At 48.5% G+C, this 23,925-nt stretch overlaps 1 protein-coding gene across 2 annotated transcripts in view; it reads right to left on the bottom strand.

Annotated features, from left to right (window-relative positions):
• The window catches only part of PREX1 (phosphatidylinositol-3,4,5-trisphosphate dependent Rac exchange factor 1), a 194,532-nt gene that overhangs the window by 72,727 nt on the left and 97,880 nt on the right, over positions 1 to 23,925 (bottom strand). For both annotated transcript variants that reach the window (XR_014236174.1, XM_082362788.1), the window contains exons 5-6: positions 20,893 to 20,994; positions 3,946 to 4,107 (exon numbers count right to left, since the gene is read on the bottom strand). Coding sequence is in view for 1 of the 2 variants with exons in the window: in XM_082362788.1 (XP_082218914.1) it covers positions 3,946 to 4,107; positions 20,893 to 20,994 (264 nt within the window). In the remaining variant the exon portion in view is untranslated. The remainder of the gene's footprint in view (positions 1 to 3,945; positions 4,108 to 20,892; positions 20,995 to 23,925) is intronic.

Genomic DNA, 23,925 nt, shown 5'->3' with positions numbered 1-23,925 from the left:
TATGCAGTTGTTGGTCTAGAGCAGGGGTCTTCGAAGGGGTGAGAGCACAAGGCATCCCAGGGAGGGTGGGAAGAACATACAAGAACTTCTATTTATGGTCCTTCTTTTTAATGGTCTTATGTTTCCTCACCCCTATTTCCTTCTGTCCCTCGTGGGTGAGTGCAGTTGATGGTCTCTTAAAGCAGGGCTTCCAGAGCCAGCAAGAGTGGTGTGTTCTATTTCTTTCTTATTAAGAACATGCACTTCTTTTTATGACCGTGAGCTTCTCACGAAAGTCTGCGGGGCCCACGTCCGGAGTGTCCCTCTGCAGGAGGGTCAGCCCACACTGGTATGAGCCCTAGGCAAAGTTGCATGATGTTTTCTCATCTAAAAAAAATGAAGAAAGAAATCCTGCTTTGCTGCTACGGCTCCTCCTGACGTTTATTGAGCGTTTACTCTGATCTAATAAAGAAAGCACCGTTCTGAGCGCTTTGCATGTATCCACTCCCTGAATCCTCAAGTGACCCGTGGGGCATCCTGCCATTAGCCAGACTGTACAGATGAGGAAACTGAGGCAAAGGTACCCCATCAAGCAGACGGGGTGGGCTCATACACTCACATCCACAGTATTGCGACATACTCCCATTTACTTGTGCTCAGTAAAATGGATTTATGGATTAACTTATCCGGTTTTAACTAAACCAGTCCCACAACTAAAAAGGACAACTGGCTTACAGAGGATCAGGCCAAAAAACAAAAACAAAAAACCCCCAGAGATTGGAGATCAAACTAATGATGTAAGCCCAAGCGCATAGCAAGAAAGTGGACAAGAAGGAAAGACTCCCCCTCCTCCAGAAATAAGTCCCTTGTCAGCCATATTCCAAGAGACATGACAGCCCTCTAATCAGATTGGCAAGAGGTCAAACAAATAGATTAGAAAGGATCAAGGAGAGAATCAGAAATCAGGATTTGCAACCACCATCATTCACTGTGAACTACACCTGTAAGTCATACTGTCCCCTAAGGTTCTAACTACTGAGGGCATGAAGCTATTACAAGCAGCTTCACTGTTAAACATTATTTTTTCTAGCTAGAACGTATTATTTTCCCAAGCCACCTTGAGGATTAAACTTAAAAACCTTTCTACTATTCAGAAAACCATTTCACATTTTCCAAAGAACATTCGTGTTCTACCCTTCGCTTGACCCTCACAATGACGCCAGGAGATAACTTCAGAGATGGTATTTCTGAAATTAGACAAGTAGGGGAAAATGAGGCCAGGAGAGTAGGACAAACTTGCGTAAGGCAGGATAATCTGTAAGTTAAAAGGCTGGGGGCTTCCCTGGTGGCGCAGTGGTTAAGAATCCGCCTACCAATGCAGGGGACACAGGTTTGAGCCCTGGTCCGGGAAGATCTCACATGCCGCAGAGCAACTAAGCCTGTGTGCCACAACTACTGAGCCTGTGCTCTAGAGCCCGCAAGCCACAACTATTGAGCCCATGTGCCACAACTACTGAAGCCCACGTGCCTAGAGCCCGTGCTCCACAACAAGAGAAGCCACCGCAATGAGAAGCGTGTGCACCGCAACAAAGAGTAGCCCCTGCTTGCCGCAACTAGAGAAAGCCCACGTGCAGCAACGAAGACCCAATGCAGCCAAAAATAAATTAATTAATTAAATAAACTAAAAAAAAAAAAAAAAGGCTGGGCCCCAAAGCCAAGACCCTGCACCTCAGTTTTCTCATCTGTAAAATAGGGATAACAACTGCCCTGTCTTCTAGTGTTGAAAATGTGTAATAGGTGCTCAATAAATTGCCAGCAATTCTTATTCTAGGTCACTTTATTTCCTACTGTACCCAGCGACAGAGATCAAAATAAGGGCCACTCTCAAATTGCAGATATTTCAAGGTCAACAAGGGCCCCAAAGACCCTTAGTTCCTATTTCCCTAGGCCCTTACCAGGAGGCATCTGGAAATCACTTCTGCTCTGGTTGCCAAATTGCTTGCTTAATACTCTCTTCACAGGGGCTCACGTGAGAAATTTCCCTTCTAGCTGGATGCCAGGAAACTCTCTGTCACCCAGAAGAATTGCTCAGCTTGTTCCTTTTTTGACAATGAACGTTAAGTAACTTAGGTGTCCTGCTCTTTTTACCTTGGCTGCCAGGAAGCTCAAAGCCCAAACAGGCAGATGTTTAAATGTGTCCACTCTATGTGCTCTTTAGGTTAGCATATTTGCTGAGAGTGGCCAAGTGACGCACTTCTGGCTAATGAGTTGGAAAGGGGCTTCTGGGAAAGGTTTTCCTCCACTAGGGAGGAGAGCTCCCCCTCACTGCCCTGGCTGAGCCCCTGTCTCCTCCTGCTTTGGAACACATGATGCCTGGAGCTGCTGCCATCATGGAACCATAGAGGGGAAGGCTGAGAGGATCACAAGAAACCAAATCAGAGCTCTGACATCATGAAGGTGAAATGTGATTCCTTAGAGGACACATCCTGACACAATTTTCAGGTGCAGGAACAGAAACCAAGCTATGCATTTTAAGCAGAAAGAAATGGGGGCCTTATCCAATCCTTGGAGGGGTTAGAAGAGCCTAGAATCACAGCTGCCAGAAAACCAAGAACACTGTAGAACTGGCCCTCCAGGGGAGCCACTGCCTCTGCTCCAACTGGGGAAAAGGAGAATCAGACCACCACCTGCCCGAGCTGATATTCTAGGGAAACGCTGCCCAAGCTGCTTCCAGGCCCTCAGAAGCTGTTGCCTTGACTATCAGCTACAAAGCCACCCCATCCTGCTAGATACACACCAACAACAACACAGTGGATGCCCTTCCTCTTGACATTCAGAAGCTGGAAACCGGGCCCTCTGCAAATGCTATCACAGAAAGCCAAACACAACCACGGCTGTGCTTCGCTGCAAAAACAGCACAAAGGTAGCCTCCGTCCCACTCCTGCTTTCCAAATCTCGAGCAGCTGGATCTGATCTTGGCCAATCATATCCCGAACCTGAGCTACAAAGGAGTCTGAGAAATGCAACTATTTGTTCTCCAGCCTCAGCCGGGCAGGAAGGCCAGGCAGAGGAGAGTGGGTACATGACAAACACTAACCCACAACACCCACCTCCTCCAGAACACAGGCCCCTCCCCCCTGCAGCCATACCCTCAACCTCGTAGCTATACAGTCTCATTTAGGACTCCCCAACACAGGGAGATGAAGTGGAAATCCCAAATGTAGCAAGTGCCAGAAAATCCAAAGGGTCTAAGCCAGATGATTCAGAGAATTATGTGTCCAAGAGTTTTTCCTCTTTAGTCTTAATCTCCCATTCCAGCTGTACTTACTCGGATATTGACTTTTTTATTTATTCAGATTTTCCCATTTCATTCTGAAGATTTTTTAGGACAGCTCTAATAATTTAAGGAAGACACAACAGAAGATCTCAAGAATCCCATCCCTTGATAATCATCATAGTAATATCCATACCTATCACTTATTGAGTACCGACTATATGCAGGTATAGATAAGGAAACCAAAGTTCAGAGAAGTTGAGACACTTGCCTACAGTTACCCAGTAAGGGAGTGTCAACGCCAGAATTCTATCCTGGAGTGAACCCTTAAAAGCTACCCTTGACCTTGGCATCCAAAGCTCAAGGGACACCAGGCAGGCAGGCAACATGTGAAGGAGAGTGACTGGGGAGTGGTGGGGATGGAGGAAAACTAGAGGCTCCAGAGGCTGTCACCATGGAAAATGGGGACCCAGTGTTACCAATTTTTTAAGAGAAACTTTAAATCTAGACTTTTATGTGGACCTAATTGAAAAATAATTAAACTTTTTTTTTTTTTTTTTTGCAAACACCATGGAGGACAAACAAAATATGCTACAGGCCAAATCTGGTGCCCAGACCACAGTCTGAACCCAAGTTGTGCACCCCCCCGGGCCCGTCCCCAGCCCAGAAGGTTCCTCCTGTCCCAGACACACCTCCCAGCCTTCGATGTGCGACTGCAGCTGCTCCAGGGCCTCCAGCTTCTCCATCTGCCTCTTGGTCTCGTTGATGTTGGAACAGACGGTCTTCATGGCCTGCAGGGCGCTCTGGACCGCGGGGTGGTCGGGGTGCTTGCCGGGGGTCCTCTTGGAGAGTTCCTAGGGTAGAGGAGAGGGCAGGAATGAGGGACGTCAACCCAGAGGGCACCAAACAGCCTCCAGGACACCCGGGCCTGAACCAAGTCCCAGCTCTACTCCGGACAAACTGTGTGATCTGGAGCTGGAGAACATCACTCATTCATTCATTCATTCATTCATTTAATAAATGTCCCCTGAGCAGCTCCTCCACAACAGGAAGTGTTCTAGAGTCTGCGGACAAATTTGTTAATAAAACAGAAAAATTCCTCATCTGGTGGCTACTACATTCTAATAAAGGAGGTGGGCCAAAATAAAGAAAAATCAGTGACAAATATTACAAAAGACACATCAGAACGAGGGGCTAGAAGGTCTTGGGAAAGGAGGTGTTCTTTCAAATAGGGAGGTCAAGGAAGCCCCTCTGAGGGGGTGACATTTGAACAGAGAGTCTGGATAAAGCAAGGGAGAGAGTCCTGCAAAAATCTGGGGGAAGGGCATGCCTGGTAACGGGAACAGCAAACGCAAAGGGGCATGGTGGGAGCGTATGGGGTCTGTAAGGGAAACAGCCAGGAGGCAGTGTGGCTGGAGGAGAGTAAATGCGAGAGAGAAGGAGAAAGAAAGAGACAGAGACAGAGACAGAGACAGAGAGAGACCGGTCGGCCAGAGAGGTGGCCATAGACACTGCCTCTCCCTAGCCCCCAGTTTTTCTCATCTGTAAAATGGGTATAAAGAACCCCTTGCCTTCACAGGGACGTGGAGGAAACATGTAAAGAGGACAAAGAGGCCAGTCGGGGGCTTAATCTGCAAGCCCCTCCCCCACTGTTTCTCACTCTCCTCTTGCACCTCACCACCGGCACAGGCTGGGACACTCTAAAGGTCAGGCCGGTCTTAATCAGAGGGTTTCAGCCCCATAGTAAGTGTGATGAGAAAGGAACTGAGACAGCAGAGACCAGCTGGGCCTCAAGATATCAGAGAAGATTTTCAGGCCGCATCACTCAACTGACAGGACCACGCCGGCAGAGATAAGTTTCTCTAATCATCTGGCCCTGACATGCCCAGATGTTCCAGTATCTCTCCATCTCTCTGCTCCCTCAAAAATCACAGATATGACGCTCCAGTGGGCTGGTTCCCAGTACAGTCTCACATGGGTTCCAGGGCTAGCTCCGCCCCTGGGCGGCTGGATGACCTTGGGCCTCTGTGGCTGGGTGACCTTGGGCCAGATGCCCTCCATGCCAAGCCTCAGGTTCATCAACTGAAAACCAGTGACGTGGGGGAGGATGGTGACGATGAGCCTTTACTCTGTGCCTGGGAGGTAGGTTCTGTTATTATCCATTTAACAGAGGAGGAGATGGAGGCTCCGCGGGATGGTTCAAAGTCTCCAAGAAGTAAGAGGAGGAAAGTGGATTTGAACCCAGCCATCTGGTTCTGCTCGTGGTCATGGTGAGGGGTAAATCAGACACTGCAGGAAAAGCAGCTCCGGGGGAAAGTACAGCCTCGTAAGCACTCAGTCTACGCTGGCCATTATCAGTCCTGCCTCCGTAGGACAATACACGTTAGCAGGGCCCGCAAGCAGCAACGGGCCAGGCAGGTGTTGTTCTGAGAACGCCCTGCGGATCACCAGCTCCAAAAATAGGTCTTCTCTAGTCACTTCATTTCTTCTCTGCCTGAATATGAACAGCCTCTTTTCTGGAGAGCGGATCCTAATGGCCCGAGGACCAGATGTTCTGTTACATCAGGACCCTGTGGGTTTGCTGAGCACCTGCCTTGGGCCCAGGGACAGACCAGAAAGGAAGCAAGGGGTGGGGAAGAATGGAGCCCTCTCTCTGGAGGCAACTGAGCTGGGAAAGGTGCTCCCAGGGAAGGGGGAGGGAGGAAGGAAGGGAGGAAGGGGGGTGGGCACAAACAACAGCCCGAAGTGGTGAAAGTGCTCATGATAAATCAGAGAAGGGGAAGGACAGTGTGGCCGGAAAGGCTTCAAGGAGGAAGTAAGACAGAGGCAGGCGGGTCACTGAGGGTTGAGCTTTTTGTACAAAGGGGACGTATTTCCATTCACTCCTCACTCAACAAACACAGACTGAGCAACAGGTATGTGCCGGAGCACCGGGGTCTGGACGGAGACTGAGACGACCCTCAGGGAGCCCACAGTCAAGAGAACAGTCCAAAAGTTGAGTGTTACCACTAACAGTAATAATAAGAGCTAGCATTTAGTGAGTGCTTACACTCTTTCTGAGCTCACTCAGTCCTCACATCAACCCTATGAGGTAGTTATTATTATCCTCATTTGACAGACTTGAGAACTGAGGCACAGAGAGGTCAGGTCATCTGCCTGAGGTCACGGAGCAGACTTGAGCCTAACCAGTCTGGCTCTGAGGTTAGCGCTCTGAACATCTATACTATTTATAACCTTTCAGGTAGTTAAATAGGAATACTTTCCTCTCTGGTAAATATAATTTATATTATTGATTAAGTGCTAGGTGAAAAATCAGGCAAGTGAAGGGACAGAGAGTGAGGGAGGTGCAGTGGTCCGAGAAGGTCTCTCTGAGGAGAAGGGCCTCAGGGTGGAGACCTGAATGAAGTAAGGGCACAGGCTATACACACATCTGTGGGAACAGCACTCCAGGCAAGAGAAGAGCACAATCAAAGGCCCTGAGGCAGTGAGAAACAGCAAGGAGGCCAGGGAAGCTGCAGCAGAGTGAGCAAGGAGAAGGATGGGTGATGAGGTCGGAGGCACACATCAAACACAGATGAGGTAAGGCCTGGGTGTGGTCTCTGGGTTTCATCCCAAGAGCCATGGGGAGGTGATGGGGGGTTATAAGCTGAGGCCTAACGCCATCCAATTTATTTAGCCTTTAAAAAACCCCTCTGACTGCCAAGTGGAAGATGTACTGGAGGGAACATAAAGTGAATGTAAAAGCAGGAAGACTGGCTAGTGGCTACTGCAATGGGCCAGGCAAGAGAAGCTCAAGACTGGAACCAGGAAGCTCTGTGCCCCATTCATCCAACCAGTGAGGCCTCCTGTGTACCTGGCCTCAGGCTGGGCCCTCTTTTAGGGACACAGATGACACAGACACTGGCCCAACTCTCCTGGAGCTGACGGCCTGTTTGGAGACATGTCCACAGATAAAACTACAATAGAAGCCTGTGACCTATGGTGGGGAATTCAGTTGAACTCCCCAAAGCACCCCCAGCCCCGTGCTCCAATATAAGTAATTTTGAGCATCTGAACCTCTGTCAAGCCAGCCAAGGCACGAAAGTGGAGTGTACCCAGCCAGCTCCCTGTTTCTTCCGAGTGAGCAGTGACAGAGGCTCAACCCGCCAAAGCAGATCCAGCATCCTCTCCTTCTAAAAGCAGGGGGTCAAATGAAAGCCTGCGGACCAAGTCCAACCCACCACCTGTTGCAATAAACGAAGCTTTACGCTCAGTCATTTCCCCGCTGTCCTGACCTCTTTGTAGCCACATCATCAGAGTGGAATCGTCGCGACAGAGACCATACGGCCTGTGAAGCCTGTAATATTTACTATCTGGTCCTTTAAAGGAGAAGCTTGCTGACCCCTGGTCAAAAGCAACAGAACAGATTCTTAGCTGAGGACAAGGCCACCCGGAATAAAGGCAGCATTCCCGTCCACCTGGACACAGGTTCTGATCTCTGGGGTGTGTGCAGCTTCCGTTTTCCTTGCCCGTCTCCCCTTTCCCTGGGCTGGAACGTGGACACGGTGTGAACATCTGAGAACCCAGGGGTGGAAGAACATAAACCCTGGACTGCCTTGTACAGAAATAAAATTACACGTTAAGTCACTGTTATTTCGGGTCTCCGTCACTGTAGCTAAAATATATCCTGATACATGTGACAGATGAGGAAGCTGAGGTGGACCGAGAGGCGAGGTCACTTGTCCAAGGTCGAAGATTGCTAAGGGGTGGAGCCAAAATTCAAACCCATGCAACGGAAGTCCAGAGCCCACGTTTTTAACTGCTACTCCATGCTTCTCCAGCCTGTGTCCCTGGGACCCTACCTCCTCCCACCTCCATCCACAAGTGCGAAGGCCTCAGCTCTCTTATTCTTGAGACTAAGAGCTTTAGGGCCTGTCACACCCTGGGAGGCACTGCCACCACATCCCAAACCCCTGTAAGTTGGAATTTCAGCGATCCTCCACTGATGGGTTCCCTGAGGGGCTGCCAACACCCAGTAGCTAGTAAAAATGAGAAAAAGCTTATTTCCCTCTTCCGTCTGGCTGCTTCCACCTCTCCTCCTGCCTGAGATCACTGCTGGGCGTGGAGAATTGAAACTGAGCAGGACCTTCTGGCTAGGTTCCTGGCTGGGCCGAAACTGAGGGGAAGGTATTGGCTTTGGTGTCTTGGTTCACAAGGGAGTGTTGACTCTGCTCTGCCCAGCCACAAACTCAGGGTCCATTCCTGCCTCTGGGCCTTTGCACTTGCTGTGCCCTTTACTGGCATACTCTTTCTCCAAATCGTAAGAGGTGGTACAGTACTGGCATAAGGATAGGCATATAGGTCAATGGAAAAGAAGTGAGAGTCCAGAAATAAATCCTTACATTTACAGTCACTAAATTTTTAACAAGGTGCTAAGACAATTAAATGGGGAAAGGACAGTCTTTTCAACAAATGCTGCTGGGAAAACTGGGTATCCACATGCAAAAAAATAAAATTGGACCCCTTCCTCACACTATACACAAAAATTAACTCAAAGTGGATCATAGGGACTTCCCTGGTGGCATAGTGGTTAAGAATCCGCCTGCCAATGCAGGGGACACAGGTTCGATCCCTGGTCCGGGAAGATCCCACATGCCATGGAGCAACTAAGCCCGTGTGCCACAACTACTGAGCTCACGTGCCACAACTACTGAGCCCGCGTGCCACAACTCCTGATGCCCACACGCCTAGAGTCCGTGCTCCACAACGAGAAGCCACCGCAATGAGAAGCCTGCGTACCATAACAAAGAGGAGCCCTCTTTCGCCGCAACTAAAAGAAAGTCCACACACAGCAACGAGGACCCAACGCAGCCAAAAATTTAATTAATTGATTGATTGATTAAAAAAAAAGACAACTCAATTAAAAAATAAGCAAAGGATTTAAACAGACATTTCTCCAAAGACGATACACAAATGGCCAATAAGCTCATGAAAAGATGCTCAATATCATTAGTCATTACAGAAATGCAAAACAAAACCACAATGAGATACCACTTCACACCCCCTAGAATGGCTATAATCAAAAAGACAAACAATAACAAGTGTTCTTGAGGATGTAGAGAAACTGGAATCCTCATACATTGCAGGAGAAAATATAAAATGGTGCAGCAGCTTTGGAAAAGAGTTTGGCAATTCCCTAATGACAGCTGGATTTAGCCACACCCGAAACCATCTAGCCACATACTTTTCAGTTACATGGGCTCATTTTTTTTCTTTTTTTATTAAGCCTGTTTGAGCTAGTTTTTCCATCCCTTGTATTTGAAAGAGTCTCTACTGCTTCACAATCCCAGAGAGACTGCAAGAATTTGGAATCCCAAAGGTGTCCCCCGTCAGTCCCAGACAAGCATAAAATATGGGTATCTTCAAAATTAATGGAAGCTTGAGCTGCGCTAACAAAGGCTTCACATGCAAAAGGAGGGAGGTGAGGAGGCTCCTGCCCAATTCAGAACTTAACACACTGTCTTAATAAGTTACAACAGAGTCAAGTTCAAAAGAGACAGACTATGGGGTTGAAAACCCTGGAATCCATATCCAAGGTGGAATAGCTACATGAACTTACAGGGCTTGGCCCAGAGAACAGTATTTCTGGAAGGAACCCAAAAGCTGCTTGTTAAGAATCTTGGGAGAACCACGTAACTAAGAAGAAACCCTCTGGATCTGTAAGACCTCAGAGGGTCCAAGTGGACCAAGTGTGCACATCTGTGAAATGGGATCACAATCAGATCCTAAGGTTGTTGTGTGGATCGAATGGAATGATGAATGTTAAAGTGTTGGTAATCAGTAAGGACACAATATTTATCATCATAATTATTTCTATACTAATCATAGCTGTTATATTTACTATTATTTCTAGCAATAATAACAGTAAAAGCTGTAGTCATAGTAGTAATCATAATAGCTAGCATTTGCACTTACTAAGTGTACCAAGCACTGTTCCAAACTTCAGTTTCATAAGTCATTTCATCCTCAAACCATCCCAAAGAGGTAGGTACTGTTTTTATCTTCACTCTACAGGTGAGGAGATTGAGGCACAAAGAAGCAAGGCCTCTTGCCCAAGGCCACAGAGCCAGAAAGCAGGACCTGGTAGACGTCTCACCACACCCACAGGCCCCTCCAGAAACAGTACCAGTAGGGCGTGAACACGCCCAAAAGTAGGCTCTTAGAACAAACACGAAACATCTGAGCAGGGGCAGGCCCTGGGTATTCCTTAAAAACACTGAGGGCAGAGAAGGGAGGGGGTGTGCAGGGGTCACCCAGTAAATCAGCAGCGGAAGCCCCTCTAGAGCCAGGCTGGGTAACCTTTCCCCAACATCCGTCCTGCCAGCCCCGTGTGGTTTCGCAAGCAGGGCTCGAGGTGAGGGCTTCCTGGAAGAGAGGATGTCAGAGCAGAGGAACCCACCGCTTCCGCTCCCCTCCCATCACATTTACCAAAAGGGTGCCCGCTGGTGTCCGCTCTGTGCGGCCCCATCGTGTCCCCGGAGGTGTGGGCACTGGGCCTCAAACTCCAGGCCAAACCGGGCATCAAGGAAACATGGCTGCAGCCAACTCCCCCTTTCTTGCTCAGCTTTGCTTGAGATTCAGAAAAGGACCAGGAGAAAAACACAGGGCCCAGAGGCAGAGGAAGAGAGGGGTGCAGAGGACGAGACAGGGAGGCGATGGGACCCAGGTTTTCCCCTGTCCTCTCTCCCGTCCTGGAGTCCAAGAGGGGCCACTCCTGGCCAGCTCCCAGGGTGTGTTCAAGAGCCTTCCATCTCCCAGCCGTAGCTACCGGCTCAAGGAGAGCATAGTGGGGAACTCCCTGGCAGTCCAGTGGTTAGGACTCCATGCTTTCACTGCTACGGGTGTGGGTTTGATCCCTGTGGGACCCGAGCTGACCCAACGAGCCCTGGGACATTCGGGAAAGACACGCTCCCTTCTCCCTTGGTAGCCGTGCTGATCAGACACAGGCCTGAGGTTGCTGGAGGCCCATGTTGCCACCATGAGAAGGGAGCCTCCCAGGAATAAAGCTGACACAGAGGAAATCTGAGCCAGGAGATGGGAAGAGACTGATTCTCAATGGCATCATTTGAGCTCCTGGATGCAGCCATAAGAAGATGGATCCATAAAACCACAGAGTGAAAACACAGCTGGATCTGTCACTGGAAGAAGTGACAACACCCATTACTTGCTGTGACTTGGGGTTCCTGGAGGCTCAAAAGGAGACATGGGGTTAGAAAGCCATGCTGTCTTCTCTACAAAGAGAAAAAGGCAGCCTTGAGGATGGGAATGTCACCAGTGGGGGCTGGATCCCACGGAGCACACCCACTTTCTGGGGACACCTCACCCAGCTCCAGGAGGGGCTGATCCTGCACCAGCTGTGGCTCTGTCCACAGACCTCTGCCCAAGGCACCACCATCAAAGCTCAGGAAGCCAAGCTCTGATCTCGTTATCAAGACTTCCTGGTATTTCAGTTCTGGGTCCCTGCATGCCCTGTCTAGGGTGACAGCAAGATGCAAATGAAGAGGCACTAGCAAGACCCACCACCACTTGAAAGAAGAAGAAAAAGAAAAAAGAAAAGAAAAAAAAAAAAAAAAAACGAGAAACGAAAATCATCTGTAAGTCCATGAAAACCCAGAACTGAAAAGCTGCTTAGCATGGTAAAGAAAACCTCCGTGCATGCCAACTATATGAAATATATTTCATGCCAATGTATTTCCGATTTTAACAATTCCAGCCCCTGCTGCAGGTTGAAAACTGTAGCCCCTTGGATTAGGAATTAATGGGGGAAAGGAAATAATGCTCATGGGTCTTAAAAACTCCTTCCTTCCACTTGGAGAGATGGGGGGAGACAACAGGAAGAGGGCTCAGTTCTGGGAGTTCACATTCCGGCTTTGATGAGGACATGCTATGTGACCTTGGGCAAGTCTCATCCCCTTTCCGAGCCTTGGTCTCCTGGCTACGCAATGCATGACTGGATCAGAGCCTGGGTCACAATCCGGACGCTGCAGGCCAAATGCTATTGCCAGGCTCTCTCAGCAAAGCAGAAGTTCTAGCCACCTTTGGTCTGTGTTTCCACCAGACAACAGCAATTGGCTGACCTGACTGGTTGCCACCCCCATAGACGGAACATGTGTGCTATATAGTCTGTTAGAATCCCCATCCCAACCCACTGGGTTACATCCAATCTACTCACTCACTTCTTTCACCTGCCCTGCAGGCACCCATGTTTGACACCCTGGGTTGGTGTCTACTGACATTCAGTGGTGGGGCTCCAACATGCAGTGACTCTATATCCAACTTCCAAAGGAGGTCCTAGCACACCTTACTGCAAAAGTCTACATCCTGCACTCCCAATTCCAGGTTCTATAGAGGAGAGGGTAAAATTGGGAGAGATAATGATGGTGGTAGTGGTAGTTTTAAATTCCAATTTAGTAGAAGAAAAAAAAGAAAGAAAGGAAGGAAGGGGGGGAGGGAAGGAGAAAGGAAGGAAGAAAACAAGAGTAACTAAACCAAAAAAACTAAAACTATCCAAAATAAATCAAGAAAGGGGGAAAAAAAGAAGCATTAAAAAAAAAAGAGGACAAATAAAAAAATTTTATAAAGGTGGTAGAAACAAGATCAAATATATCAATAAATAAATATAAGTAGACTAAATAAACTCTCCTGTTCAAAGATAGAGACTGACAGGACAGATTTTAAAACTTTAACTTCATACTGCTTACAAAAGAAGTATCTAAAATCTAAGGGTACGATACAGATGGCCAACAAACACATGAAAAGATGCTCAACGTCACTAATTATTAGAGAAATGCAAATAAAATTATAATGAGGTATCACCTCACACCGGTCAGAATGGCCATCATCAAAAAATCTACAAACAATAAATGCTGGAGACGGTGTGGAGAAAAGGGAACCCTCTTACGCTGTTGGTGGGAAGGTATCAATAAACTGATACAGCCACTAAGGAGAACAGTATGGAGGTTCGTTAAAAAACTAAAGACGGAACTACCAGAACTACTGTATGACCCAGCAATCCCACTCCTCGGCATGTACCTGGAGAAAAACATAATTCAAAAAGATACATGCACCCCAATGTTCACTGCAGCGCTATTTACAATAGCCAGGACATGGAAGCAACCTAAGTGTGCATCAACAGAAGAATGAATAAAGAGGATGTGGTACATATATACAATGGAATATTATTCAACCATAACAAGGAACGAAATTGTGCAATTTGCAGAGACGTGGATGGACCTAGAGACTGTCGTACAGAGTGAAGTAAGTCAGAAAGAGAAAGACAAATATCGTACAATATCGCTTATATGCGGAATCTAGAAAAATGACAGAGATGAACTTATCTGCAAAGCAGAAATAGAGACACAGACGTAGAGAACAGATGTACGGGTATGGGGAGGGGGGTGACAGGGGGAAAGGAGGGGTGGGATGAATTGCGAGATTGGGATTGACATATATACACTACTATGTATAAAATAAATAACTAATGAGAACCTACTGTATAGCACAGGGAACTCTACTCAGTGCTCTGTGGCGACCTAAATGGGAAGGAAATCCAAAAAAGAGGGGATATATGTATACATATAGCTGATTCACTTTGCTGCACAGCAGAAACTAACACAACATTGTAAAGCAACTATACTCCAATAAAAATTAATTTTAAAAAAATCTAAGGGTACAGAATTGTTAATAGTAAGAGGATGAAATAAGATATATCATGAAAAGACTAATCAGAAGAAACCTATGGTAGCTTATTAATACTGAACAAAACAGACTTTGAGACAATAAAAATAGCTCATACTTACTAGGCACTTATAAGCCCTTTATAGGTATTATTTCATTTAATCTTCACAATAACCAATGATAAGGCACTATTTGACAGAGGAGCAGACTGAGGCACAGAGAGTTTGTCATTTCTCAAAGAGGTAATACTAGTAAGAGGAGGAGTTGGGATCAATAAAAATAAAAATCATTACATTATTAGAGTAGCTAACATTTACCAAGCATGACTGACTATACCTAGTAAAATGCAAAGTGCTCTCATGGGTTTTCTCAGGCATTGTCTCATTGATCTTTGTAGCAAGCCTGGGAGGGAGCGACTTTACAGATAGGGTAATGGGGGCACAGAGAGGTTCAGCAACTTGCCCTTAGTCACACAGCTAAGAAGAGGTGGAGCTGGATTTTCAAACTTAGACTCTTAACCATCACGCAGAGCGTGGCAGAAAGCAGAATGCAGGCAGGACTCCGAGGAAGAGTGGTCTGGGAGGGCCCCTAGTAAGATCAGGAATCGGAGCTTGGCTTTGAAAGGGAGAGGAGAGAGCAGGTCCCCCACCCTGAGGGAGTCGAGCAGCCCGAGGCTATTGCTGCTCACCACACGGAAAGAGCCTGAATTGGGGCTGGTGCAGTCAGAGGTGCTGAAGCATCTGTGGGCAAGGTGTCAGCGCTCAGCCCAAGAGGCAAGATGCAGGGCGGGCACTGTGGTTGGGGGGAAGACGAGAGCGGGGGCAAAGGGGGCCACAGAAAAGAGACCTGTGACTTCCTGTGCCTTCTCGGCAAGACGGTAACAATGCCAGATCGCCAGCAGATTAGGAACTCACTTCGTAACATCAGGGTCAGAGAAAAATTCCAAAGAGATGACCTGAGGTAGACAGAATGAAGAGAAAGAACTCTGGCAAATCAACACAAAAGACAACTATCCAACAGAAAATGAGCAAATGACGCGAAGAGGCAGTTCTCATAAAATGCCTCTGTCTCCACTGCCACCACCCTGGTCCAGTCACCTCCTGCCTGGACCACTCGTATCAATGCCTCCCTGGTCTCCCCGCCCCTCGCCTCCACCCTCATCACCCCACAGTCCCTTCTCCACAAACAGCCTGAGAGATCCCGTGAGAACTAAGATCCTGTCCCTCCTCTGCTCAAAACCTTCCCACAGTGCCCACCTCACTCAGAGCAGACAAAGACCCCACAAGGCCCCACATAATCTGGGCCCATCACCTCTCTAACCTCACTCCCCGACTCTCTCCCTCAGGTCCTCCCCTCTGGTCACACGGGCCTCCTCACTGTTCCTCATATGCACTCCTGCCTCAGGGCCTTTGCACTGGCTCTTCCCTCTGTCTGGAAGACTCTTCCCCCAGGTACCTATAGGGCCCCCTTCCTCACCTCCTTGAGGTCTTGGCACAAATGTCACTTTCTCCATCCATCACTCCTGGACCTTACTAACCCTCATTTTTTTTTTTCCATAGTATTCATGCCATCTAAACAAGTATATACATTTCCTATTCATTCATTTGTTGTCTGTTTCTACCCCCCCCCAGTAGAATGTCAGATCACAGAAGAAGGGGTTTGGGCAGTTTTTGTTCACTTTGTATCTCCAGCACCTACTATAATGCCTGACATATAATAGCTGCTCAATAAATGGTTGGTATGCATGAATGGCTCCAAAAACCCTAGACACTGCAGCACCCACTGTGGCTCTCCTCCTGGAGATAATCAGGAAGACGGAAAGAGATTTGTTAAGAAAGTACTAGTCTCACGGTGTGATTCACTGTGCTTGGTGTTATGTTCTCCCCTCTCCCACCACCCACCCCACGTAAAGTTTCCTCCTGTGCCGCCTAAAATCCTTTGGTGAGCTGTGAGCGGTACACATCCCACACTCTGGGAAACACACCACTCCCCAGTCATCCTCCTGCACCAAGAACTGATGCCGACACCTCCTTAGTGATGGACCACGGGCCATCCCCAGGGGCACCACACTCCTGACGGCCAAGGAGACAGACGTGACAACCAAATGGCAAGGTCCTCACACTGTGTGTAGGTGACAGCTGCATCACCCATAGACAGACGTGGGAGGTGCAGAAGACACCGGAGCCTATGCAGGGTCCCGAGGCTATACCCTGAGCAGAGATCCTGCAAAAGCATCCCTGACACGACCCCTCTGCAGCTGCTGTCCCAGAAGATGGTTCCCAGGACGTGCCCAGTTTGGGCCCAGAATGTTTGATCTGGCCATTTACGGAGATGAGGACAAGGCGGTAGGTGGGAGGGGAGACAGGTCTGGGGGAAGGGGAGAGCCAAGCATTTGGTTTGGGATATGCTAGGTAGAAGGTGCCTGTGAGACTTTCAAGCGGAGAAGTCAAGTGGGCAGGAGAACAAGACCAGGTTTAGGCGAGAGGTCCAGGCTGGAAGTCATCAGACAGAGACGGGGTCTAAAGCCATGGGAATGTTCACCTAGAAACTTCTACGTGGATGTTCACAGCAGCATTATTCATAATCTCCAGAAACTGGAAACAACCCAAGCGCCCATCAACTGATGAACGGATAAACAAAACATGGTATACCCACACAATGGAATATTATTCCGCCACAGAAAGGAATAAAGTGGTGATGTATACTACAACATGGATGAACCTTGAAAACACTGCGCTAAGTGAAAGAAGCCAGACACAAAAAGCTACATATTATATGATTTCACTCATATGAAATGCCCAGAGTGGGCAAATTCACAGAGACAGAAAGTAGATGAGTGCTTGCCGGGGGCTGCAGGGAGGAGGGAAAAGGGAAGTGACTGTTCGTGGATCCAGAGTTTCTCTTGGGGGTGATGCAAATGTTCTAAAATTACTGTGGTGATGGTTGCACAACTTTGGAATATACTTTAAAAGGGGGGTGGGGCATGGAATGGATGAGGCCACCACAGGTGCAAAGCTGGAGAGAAAAAAGGCCCATGGACTGAGCCCACCTACACTTGGAGGCCTGGAAGGTGAGGAATCAGCAAAGGAGACTGAAAGGAAGGGGTCAGAGAGGCAGGAGACAAAGGGAACAGGGGACTGGAGGGGAAGCTGCCCCTTTAGACACATGTGCCCCTCCTGTTTGCCCTCTGCCGGCCTCAACCCGCTTCCATTACATACCAGGCCCTTGTGGGTCCAGTCCGAGACTGAAGCTCCAAGAGACCGGCACCAGGTCTGTCTTGCTCACGACTGTGGCCCTGAGCCGTGCCAGCAGCTGGTGCGCACACCAGTGAGATCTGCACGTCACCAGGCAATAACTAAAAGGGTCCGTGACAGTGGGTCTCCCCTCGGGCACTTGCCATTTGAGCACCAGGGGCATCACCCCAAACCTGAATCATTTTCTGGGAAACGGTGATGGAAAACTCAGCAAAGCCTGAAAATGCCAACTGGCTATCCCAGACCTGGGCCGAAGGCTGAAATAGAATGTTCCGGCTATTCTTAGGCAATGTTTCAAGTTCAGCTTTTTGGGGCTATTCCCAAAGAGACTTTCATTTTCGCCTCGTCCCCCTTCCCACCCAGGCTCCTTGACCCTTTTCGCCTACTCAATTCAAAGTTCAGCTCAAACAAGGGGGCTCAGAAGGCCACAGGGACATCTGTGAGGGCGTCAGAATCGGAGGGGGTGTGGGCAGGACTGAGGGTTCGGGCTCAGCTGCCCCAAGCTCATAGGATCATCTTTGAAAATCCACTGGAAAATGTGACAGAAAAAAGGAACTCAGGAGGGGTACGTAGAGTTCCCCTCAATCCCAGCTGTTTTCTGATGCAAACATTCCAGCTGTGGGTGCCAAAGGCCAGGACACTCTGAGCAATTCTGTCGGGCGGGGAGCATGGCATGTCCCCACAGGAATCTCAGGCCCTGCTGGCAGGTGCCCCAGTGCTCTCTGAGCCCCGGATAAACACAGCTGGAGATGGAGGAAACGGGACATGTAAACAGCCATTTGGTCTGGAGGAAAACTCACAGCTCCGCTTCCTCATTGTTTCCTGTGGGCAGTTACTCCTCCATCAATTGCCAGCGGGCTCTGTCTCTCTCTCTCTCTCTGCTCTCCTGGGAATCCAGAGCCCAGGAATCTCACCGGGCCAGACTGTGGCCCCTGGGGCTGAGCAGGCCTCAGAAACACCTGGACTTCACATCGAGAGCTTAGAGTCCGCCAGGACATACAGGTCCAGCCCCACTGCGGGGGTGGTTCCCCAAAATACATTATATGTATATGCATATTCCCCAAATTATATGTATAATGTTATACATATAATTTATATATATGTACATAATTTATACATTTATACATATTATACATATAATGTTATATATGTATAACATATATAATGTTATACATATATAACATTATATGTATAATGTATATTCCCCAAAATACATTACGGAAACTGCCACTCCAAGTGGCCACTGGGATACCAGACTTTCCCAAGATCCAGAAACCAAAGTGTTAATACCTAGAGAACCTTGGATGGGGTCTGGGGCTATAGCTGGCGATTCTTCCAATGGGTCAGATATTCAAGGTTTTGAAACCCAGGAAAGAAGGAGCAAACTAGCCACCAAGCCACAAAACACAAGGCCACCAACCTTCCCAGACCCCCACCTAGGGAACTGAGAAGGTCAGCATCCCTGACACCCCAGCACTTCGGCGGCTTAACTCTCCAAAGTGCTTCCCAACAGGCAGTGTAGCCTGATGGTTAGGGCGCAGAACCCTAGAATCAGACTGCCCAGGTTCCAATCATGGCTCATCCTGCTTACCTAACGTGAGACCTTGAACGGGCCACTTCCCTCGTCTGTGCCTCTGTGCCTCATCTCTAAAAGGGGGCTGATATAGTGCCTACTTCACTGAGTTGCTGTAAGAATTAAGTAAATAAAGGTTTAATCATCATATCAACCCTATCAGTACTATTAATACAAACACTGTATTACAGACAGGGAAACTGAGGTCCAGGGAAGTGACTTTCCCAAGGTTAAGCAGCCAGTAAATGGCAGAGCTAGAATTCAAACCCAGACAGCCTGTGACTGCAAAGCCTGGCTCTAATCCAGGGGTCAGCAAATTTTTTCTGTAAATGGCCAGACTAAATATTTTAGGCTTTGCTGGCCACATCTGGTCTCTGTCACATATTCTTCTTTGCTTGTTTTGGGGGCTTTTTTAACAACCCTTAAAAAAATGTAAACACCATTCTTAGCTCATGGATTGTACAAAAACAGCCCATGGGCTGGATCTGGCTCACAGGCCACAGTTTTGCCAACCCCTGCCCTAAACCACTGCAGAATACTACCTCTTAAATGCCGGCAACTGATTCAAGTTTGGAAAACACACCAAACAAATCAAGTGAAGCACATCTGCAGGTCCACTGCAGTCCACAGGTTACCAATTTACAAGTTCCACCTGGAGCTTCTTCAGCACCAAGATGAAGAGCTGAGCTACTTATGGCATTTCCAACACCTGTCTGGGGATCAAAGCAGCTGCAAGAACAACTGCAGATGGTTCTTTCAGCTCCCTGGGAGGCATAAACAGCAGCAGGCCAGAGGAGGTGCAGGGAGAGCTGGGTCCCACCACCCACGGATACGCACGTTAAAGGCCTGTGTTCACAGGCAGAGCTGATGGCCCCCACGAGGGTCTTGTCAAACACTGTCTCCAGCAGAAAGGCAAGTTCAAGAATCCCTAGTACTTTTCCCCTCCCCTCTCCCTTTCAGCTCATGGAGCAAAGATGCATGTGGCCCCAGTGCGCAGGTGCATGAATGAGGCACCACCAGCCAAATTAATCCACCAGCAGGGACCCCAGGAAACAGCTGTCAGACAGAAGGCCTTCAGGATGGAGCCAGGGCAGGCTCAGGCCAACGGCCACCGTCTCCAAGGGCGGAAAAGCCTGGGCTGAAAGCAGTGGATGGCGGCAGAGCCATCCACCCAGCTGGAGATCTGCCTGGAAGCTGACCCTGAAGTTGAGGATCGAGACTTCTTGGGCCCTCCCACAAGCAGCACATCGTCCCCTGGTCTGCCTGACCAAGACTAAGTCAAATGTGGCTGGGCGGGGAGGGAGACAGCAGGTGTGTCGATGGCTCTGGTTTGTCCCCCCCAGCATCTGCACCCGCACCCCTCTTCCACCAAGAGCCCAGATCTGGGTGAGGGGGTCCCTCTCTCTCCATCACTGGACTTTTGGCCTGTGGGATCCAGTGACTGGTGGGAGCGCATGACACAAGTCTGTGCCAATCAGAGCTTGCTTGCTCAGGGTTGACTGGTTCAGGGGTGGAGCACCCGACTGTGGTCTCAGCCAATCAGAACACGACACTGCCCTGCTCACTGTCACTGGACTGTATCTCAGCCAATCAAAGCACAACACTACCCAGCTCATAGTGATTGGGTCAGGGGTAGAGGCAAGTCCAAGCATATGAGGGGAGGGCAAACAGCACAAGCAAAGGCTTCCTGTAATTGGTTCAAATTAAAGCACATGACTCAGGACCAAAGCATTCCTAATATTGCATTCTCCTCACAGATGACCAAAGCCTGAGTGACTCTCAGGACTTCTGTCAGAGCTACTGGAAGAGAGGCTCACTCTTTCCCATTGTCTTTGAACTTGAGAGGGTGCAAAGCCACAGTAACTACAGCCATCTGCTACCATGCTGAAAATAAGCGCTGAAAGGTGGGAAGCAGAATTGAACCAGGGAGAAAGAGGCAGGGTCCTGGCCTGGATGCATCCTGGCCCAAAACCGATGCTGCCCCTAAACTTCTCAGCTACCTGAACTAACAAGTTTTATTTTTTTTGATTAAGCCAGGCAAAGCTGAATTTTCTGTCGCTTCAAAATCGGGGAAAGGAACAGGGGGAACGTCTCACCTTGAGGAGGAGGGGGTACTTGCAGATCCTCTGAATAGGAGATAACAGGTAGCCCTCCAGAGGGATGTCCGTGGTCTTCCGGCCTCCCAGGAGCATGCAGCTCTGAAAAGGGACAGGAGACCTTCGTTAGAACTCACCAAGGACAGCAAAGGAATTTGGCCACCCTCAAATAATCATGGGAAGCATTCTCAAAATGCAGCTAAAGACAATCACTTTGGAAGCAACTTAACAATACCTAGGGGAGGAAGAAATGTGTATATTCTACAACCCAGCACAAAGCCTAGATCAGAGGCTGGCAAACTATTGCCCGTGGGCCAAATCCTGCCTACTCCCTGTTTGGGCAATTAAATTTTTACTGGAACACAGCCATACCCATTTGTTTACACAATGTCCATGGCTGCATCTGAGAGCTGAGTAGTTGTAACAAAGACCTTATAGTTGCAAAACCTAAAATATTTACTATCTGGCCTTTTACAGAAAAGTCTGCCAACCTTCATTCTACAGAAACTCACACACATGCACAGGACACAGGAACATGGACACTCAAAACTGCCTTGTTGAAAACAGCAAAAAGTGGACAGCAACCTAAATATCCATCAATTGGAGAATGAAAAATGTTTGCAGCAGATTTCCACAATGGTACACTACGCAGTGGTGAAAATGGGAGAACTAAAGCTATGTATAGCAATGTGGGTGAACCTCAAAAACACGCTCTTGAGCAAAAAAGGAAAACAAAAGGATATGTATGGTGTGAACCCATTTACATAAACCTTTTAATGACACACAAAACAAAACTAGGCATTGTTTATGGAGAACCTATCGGTAGTAAAGTAGAAAGTCATGCATGGGAAAGAAGTGTACCAAGTTACATGTCTATGGTCTCCCACCACGCCCCTCACAGTCCTGGGTCCCTAGGGCTCACTGTGTGCCCAATGTATGAATGAATGAATGAACAGACTAATGAATGAATGGACTAATGAATGAATGAACTAATGAATGAATGAACAAACTGCCAGCACATCCAGCAATGAAGGGGTCTCAGCCTTCCGCCTCAACACCATGCTAGCAGAATGGAAATGGAACGGGACTCTTGGGAAAAGGGATTCCCATCCAATCATTTATTCATTCATTTATTCTCCAAATACACATTGTATGCTTACTATGTGCTGGGCACAGTTCCAAGCACTGGGGAACTGCCCAACAAAGCAGACAACTTCCCTGCTTATAGTCAAGGTAAAATAAGACCAGAGAACATTTACCGTGTGCTTACCATGCCTAAGGCTCTGTGCCTTGTGTTTCACCCATAGGTAAAGTTCATCCTCACAGCCCTAGAATAAGCAAGATCCCTATTCCAGATGGGCAAACTGGCACTCAGAGCCAGAAGCATTGGCCCAAGTCTCAGAGCTCAGTCCTCTGCCTCTCGGGGATCTTTGGGGACCCTCTCCTTAGAGAAATAGTCCCAGGGACCCTGGGTCCCTGCTCTAGCAGGAGCTGCACGGCTCCCAGCCCCACATCCAGCCCTGGCACAGATCGGGGATCAGGGCTGCAGCAGCTGGGATGTGCCAGGTCCCACACTGCTCACACTCAGGCCTTTGTCCTCCAAGCCAGCGCTCCCCACAAGCTGCCCTGATGATGTCAGCTCCAGGCAGAGAGAGGGAGCCTGGGAGTGGGGTGTGCTTTCCAGACGCCCCCAGGGCTTGGCTGGAGAAAGGCCTGCCTCTTTGTCCAGGATCAAGAAGTTTTCACAGGACTGTCACAGCCACCAATTCCTCTTCACCCCAAACACCCTAGATTTTCATTTAAAAAGAAAAAAAAAAAAAAAAAAAAAAAGCCAGCACATACAGAGCTATTCACTATTCTAATAAGATTATGCCCCAGGCACTATGGGAAGAACTTTTGAGAATCCTCTCTTTAAACCATCCTAACTTCACAGAACTGATTCAGGTGAGGTGTCATCCTCATCCTCTTCCCAACCTCCTAATGGCAGCCATGCCCCTGGGTCGTCCTTTCCATCCACACTCATTCCCCGCTGACCTCATCCAGACCCATCACTTTCACCACTTTAACCATCCTTTACGCAGAAACACTCAGCTTTCTATCTCCAGCCTGGCCCCTCCCTTCCCAAAACCCGAGACTCACATCTCTGCTTCTAGGCCCAAATCCCCACCTGGACATCTAACAGGCATCCTTAAACCTCACACATCCAAAAGGGAATTTTTTTTTTGGTCACACCCCACAGCTTGCAAAATCTTAGTTCCCCAACCAGGGATCAAACCCGGCCTCAGCAGTGAAAGCGCTGAGTCCTAACCACTGGACTGCCAGGGAATTCCCCAAAAGGGAATCTTTTAATTTATCTCTCCTACATGCTCCTACCCAACCTTCACCATTTCAGGAAATTGTACCTCCATTCTTACAGTTGTTTGGGCCCTAAGCCCTGGAGACATCTTTGATTCTTCCCATTCGTTAATACCCCAAAGCCAACCACATGGCACATCGTGTCAGCTGGACAATCAGACTCTGTGTAAATCCAACCACCTCTCAAAGCGCTACCGCCCCACCCTCACCACCGTCATCTCCTGCCTGGACCACTGCAGCAGCCCCAGAGTGGGTTGAATAGTGTCCCCCCAAATGCCATGTCCACCCGGAAACTCAGAATGTGACCTTATTTGGAAATAAGGTCTTTACAGATATAATTAGTCCAATTAAGATGAGGTCATTCTCATTCCGGATTAGGGTGGGCCTGAAATCAACAGGCTCCTTATAAGAAGAGGACAGGACACAGAGAAGGCAGCTGTGTGAAGAGGGAGGCGGAGACTGGAGTTCTGGTTCCACAAGGCAAGAAACACGTGAGGCCACCCGAAGCTGGAAGAGGAAAGGCAGGACCCTTCCCCGGAGCCTTTGGAGGAAGCAGAGCCCTGCTGACACCTTGATCTCAGACTTCGGGCCTCAGAACTGTGAGAATAAATTTTGTTTTAAGCCACACAGTTTGTGGTCATTGTCACAGCAGCCTTGGGAAACTCACACAAGCCTCCA

The sequence above is a fragment of the Balaenoptera borealis genome, assembly GCF_965194805.1.
Source record: "Balaenoptera borealis genome assembly, chromosome: 16".
In the NCBI taxonomy this organism is placed as follows: Eukaryota; Metazoa; Chordata; class Mammalia; order Artiodactyla; family Balaenopteridae; genus Balaenoptera; species Balaenoptera borealis.
This window is presented reverse-complemented; position numbering and strand designations above follow the sequence as displayed.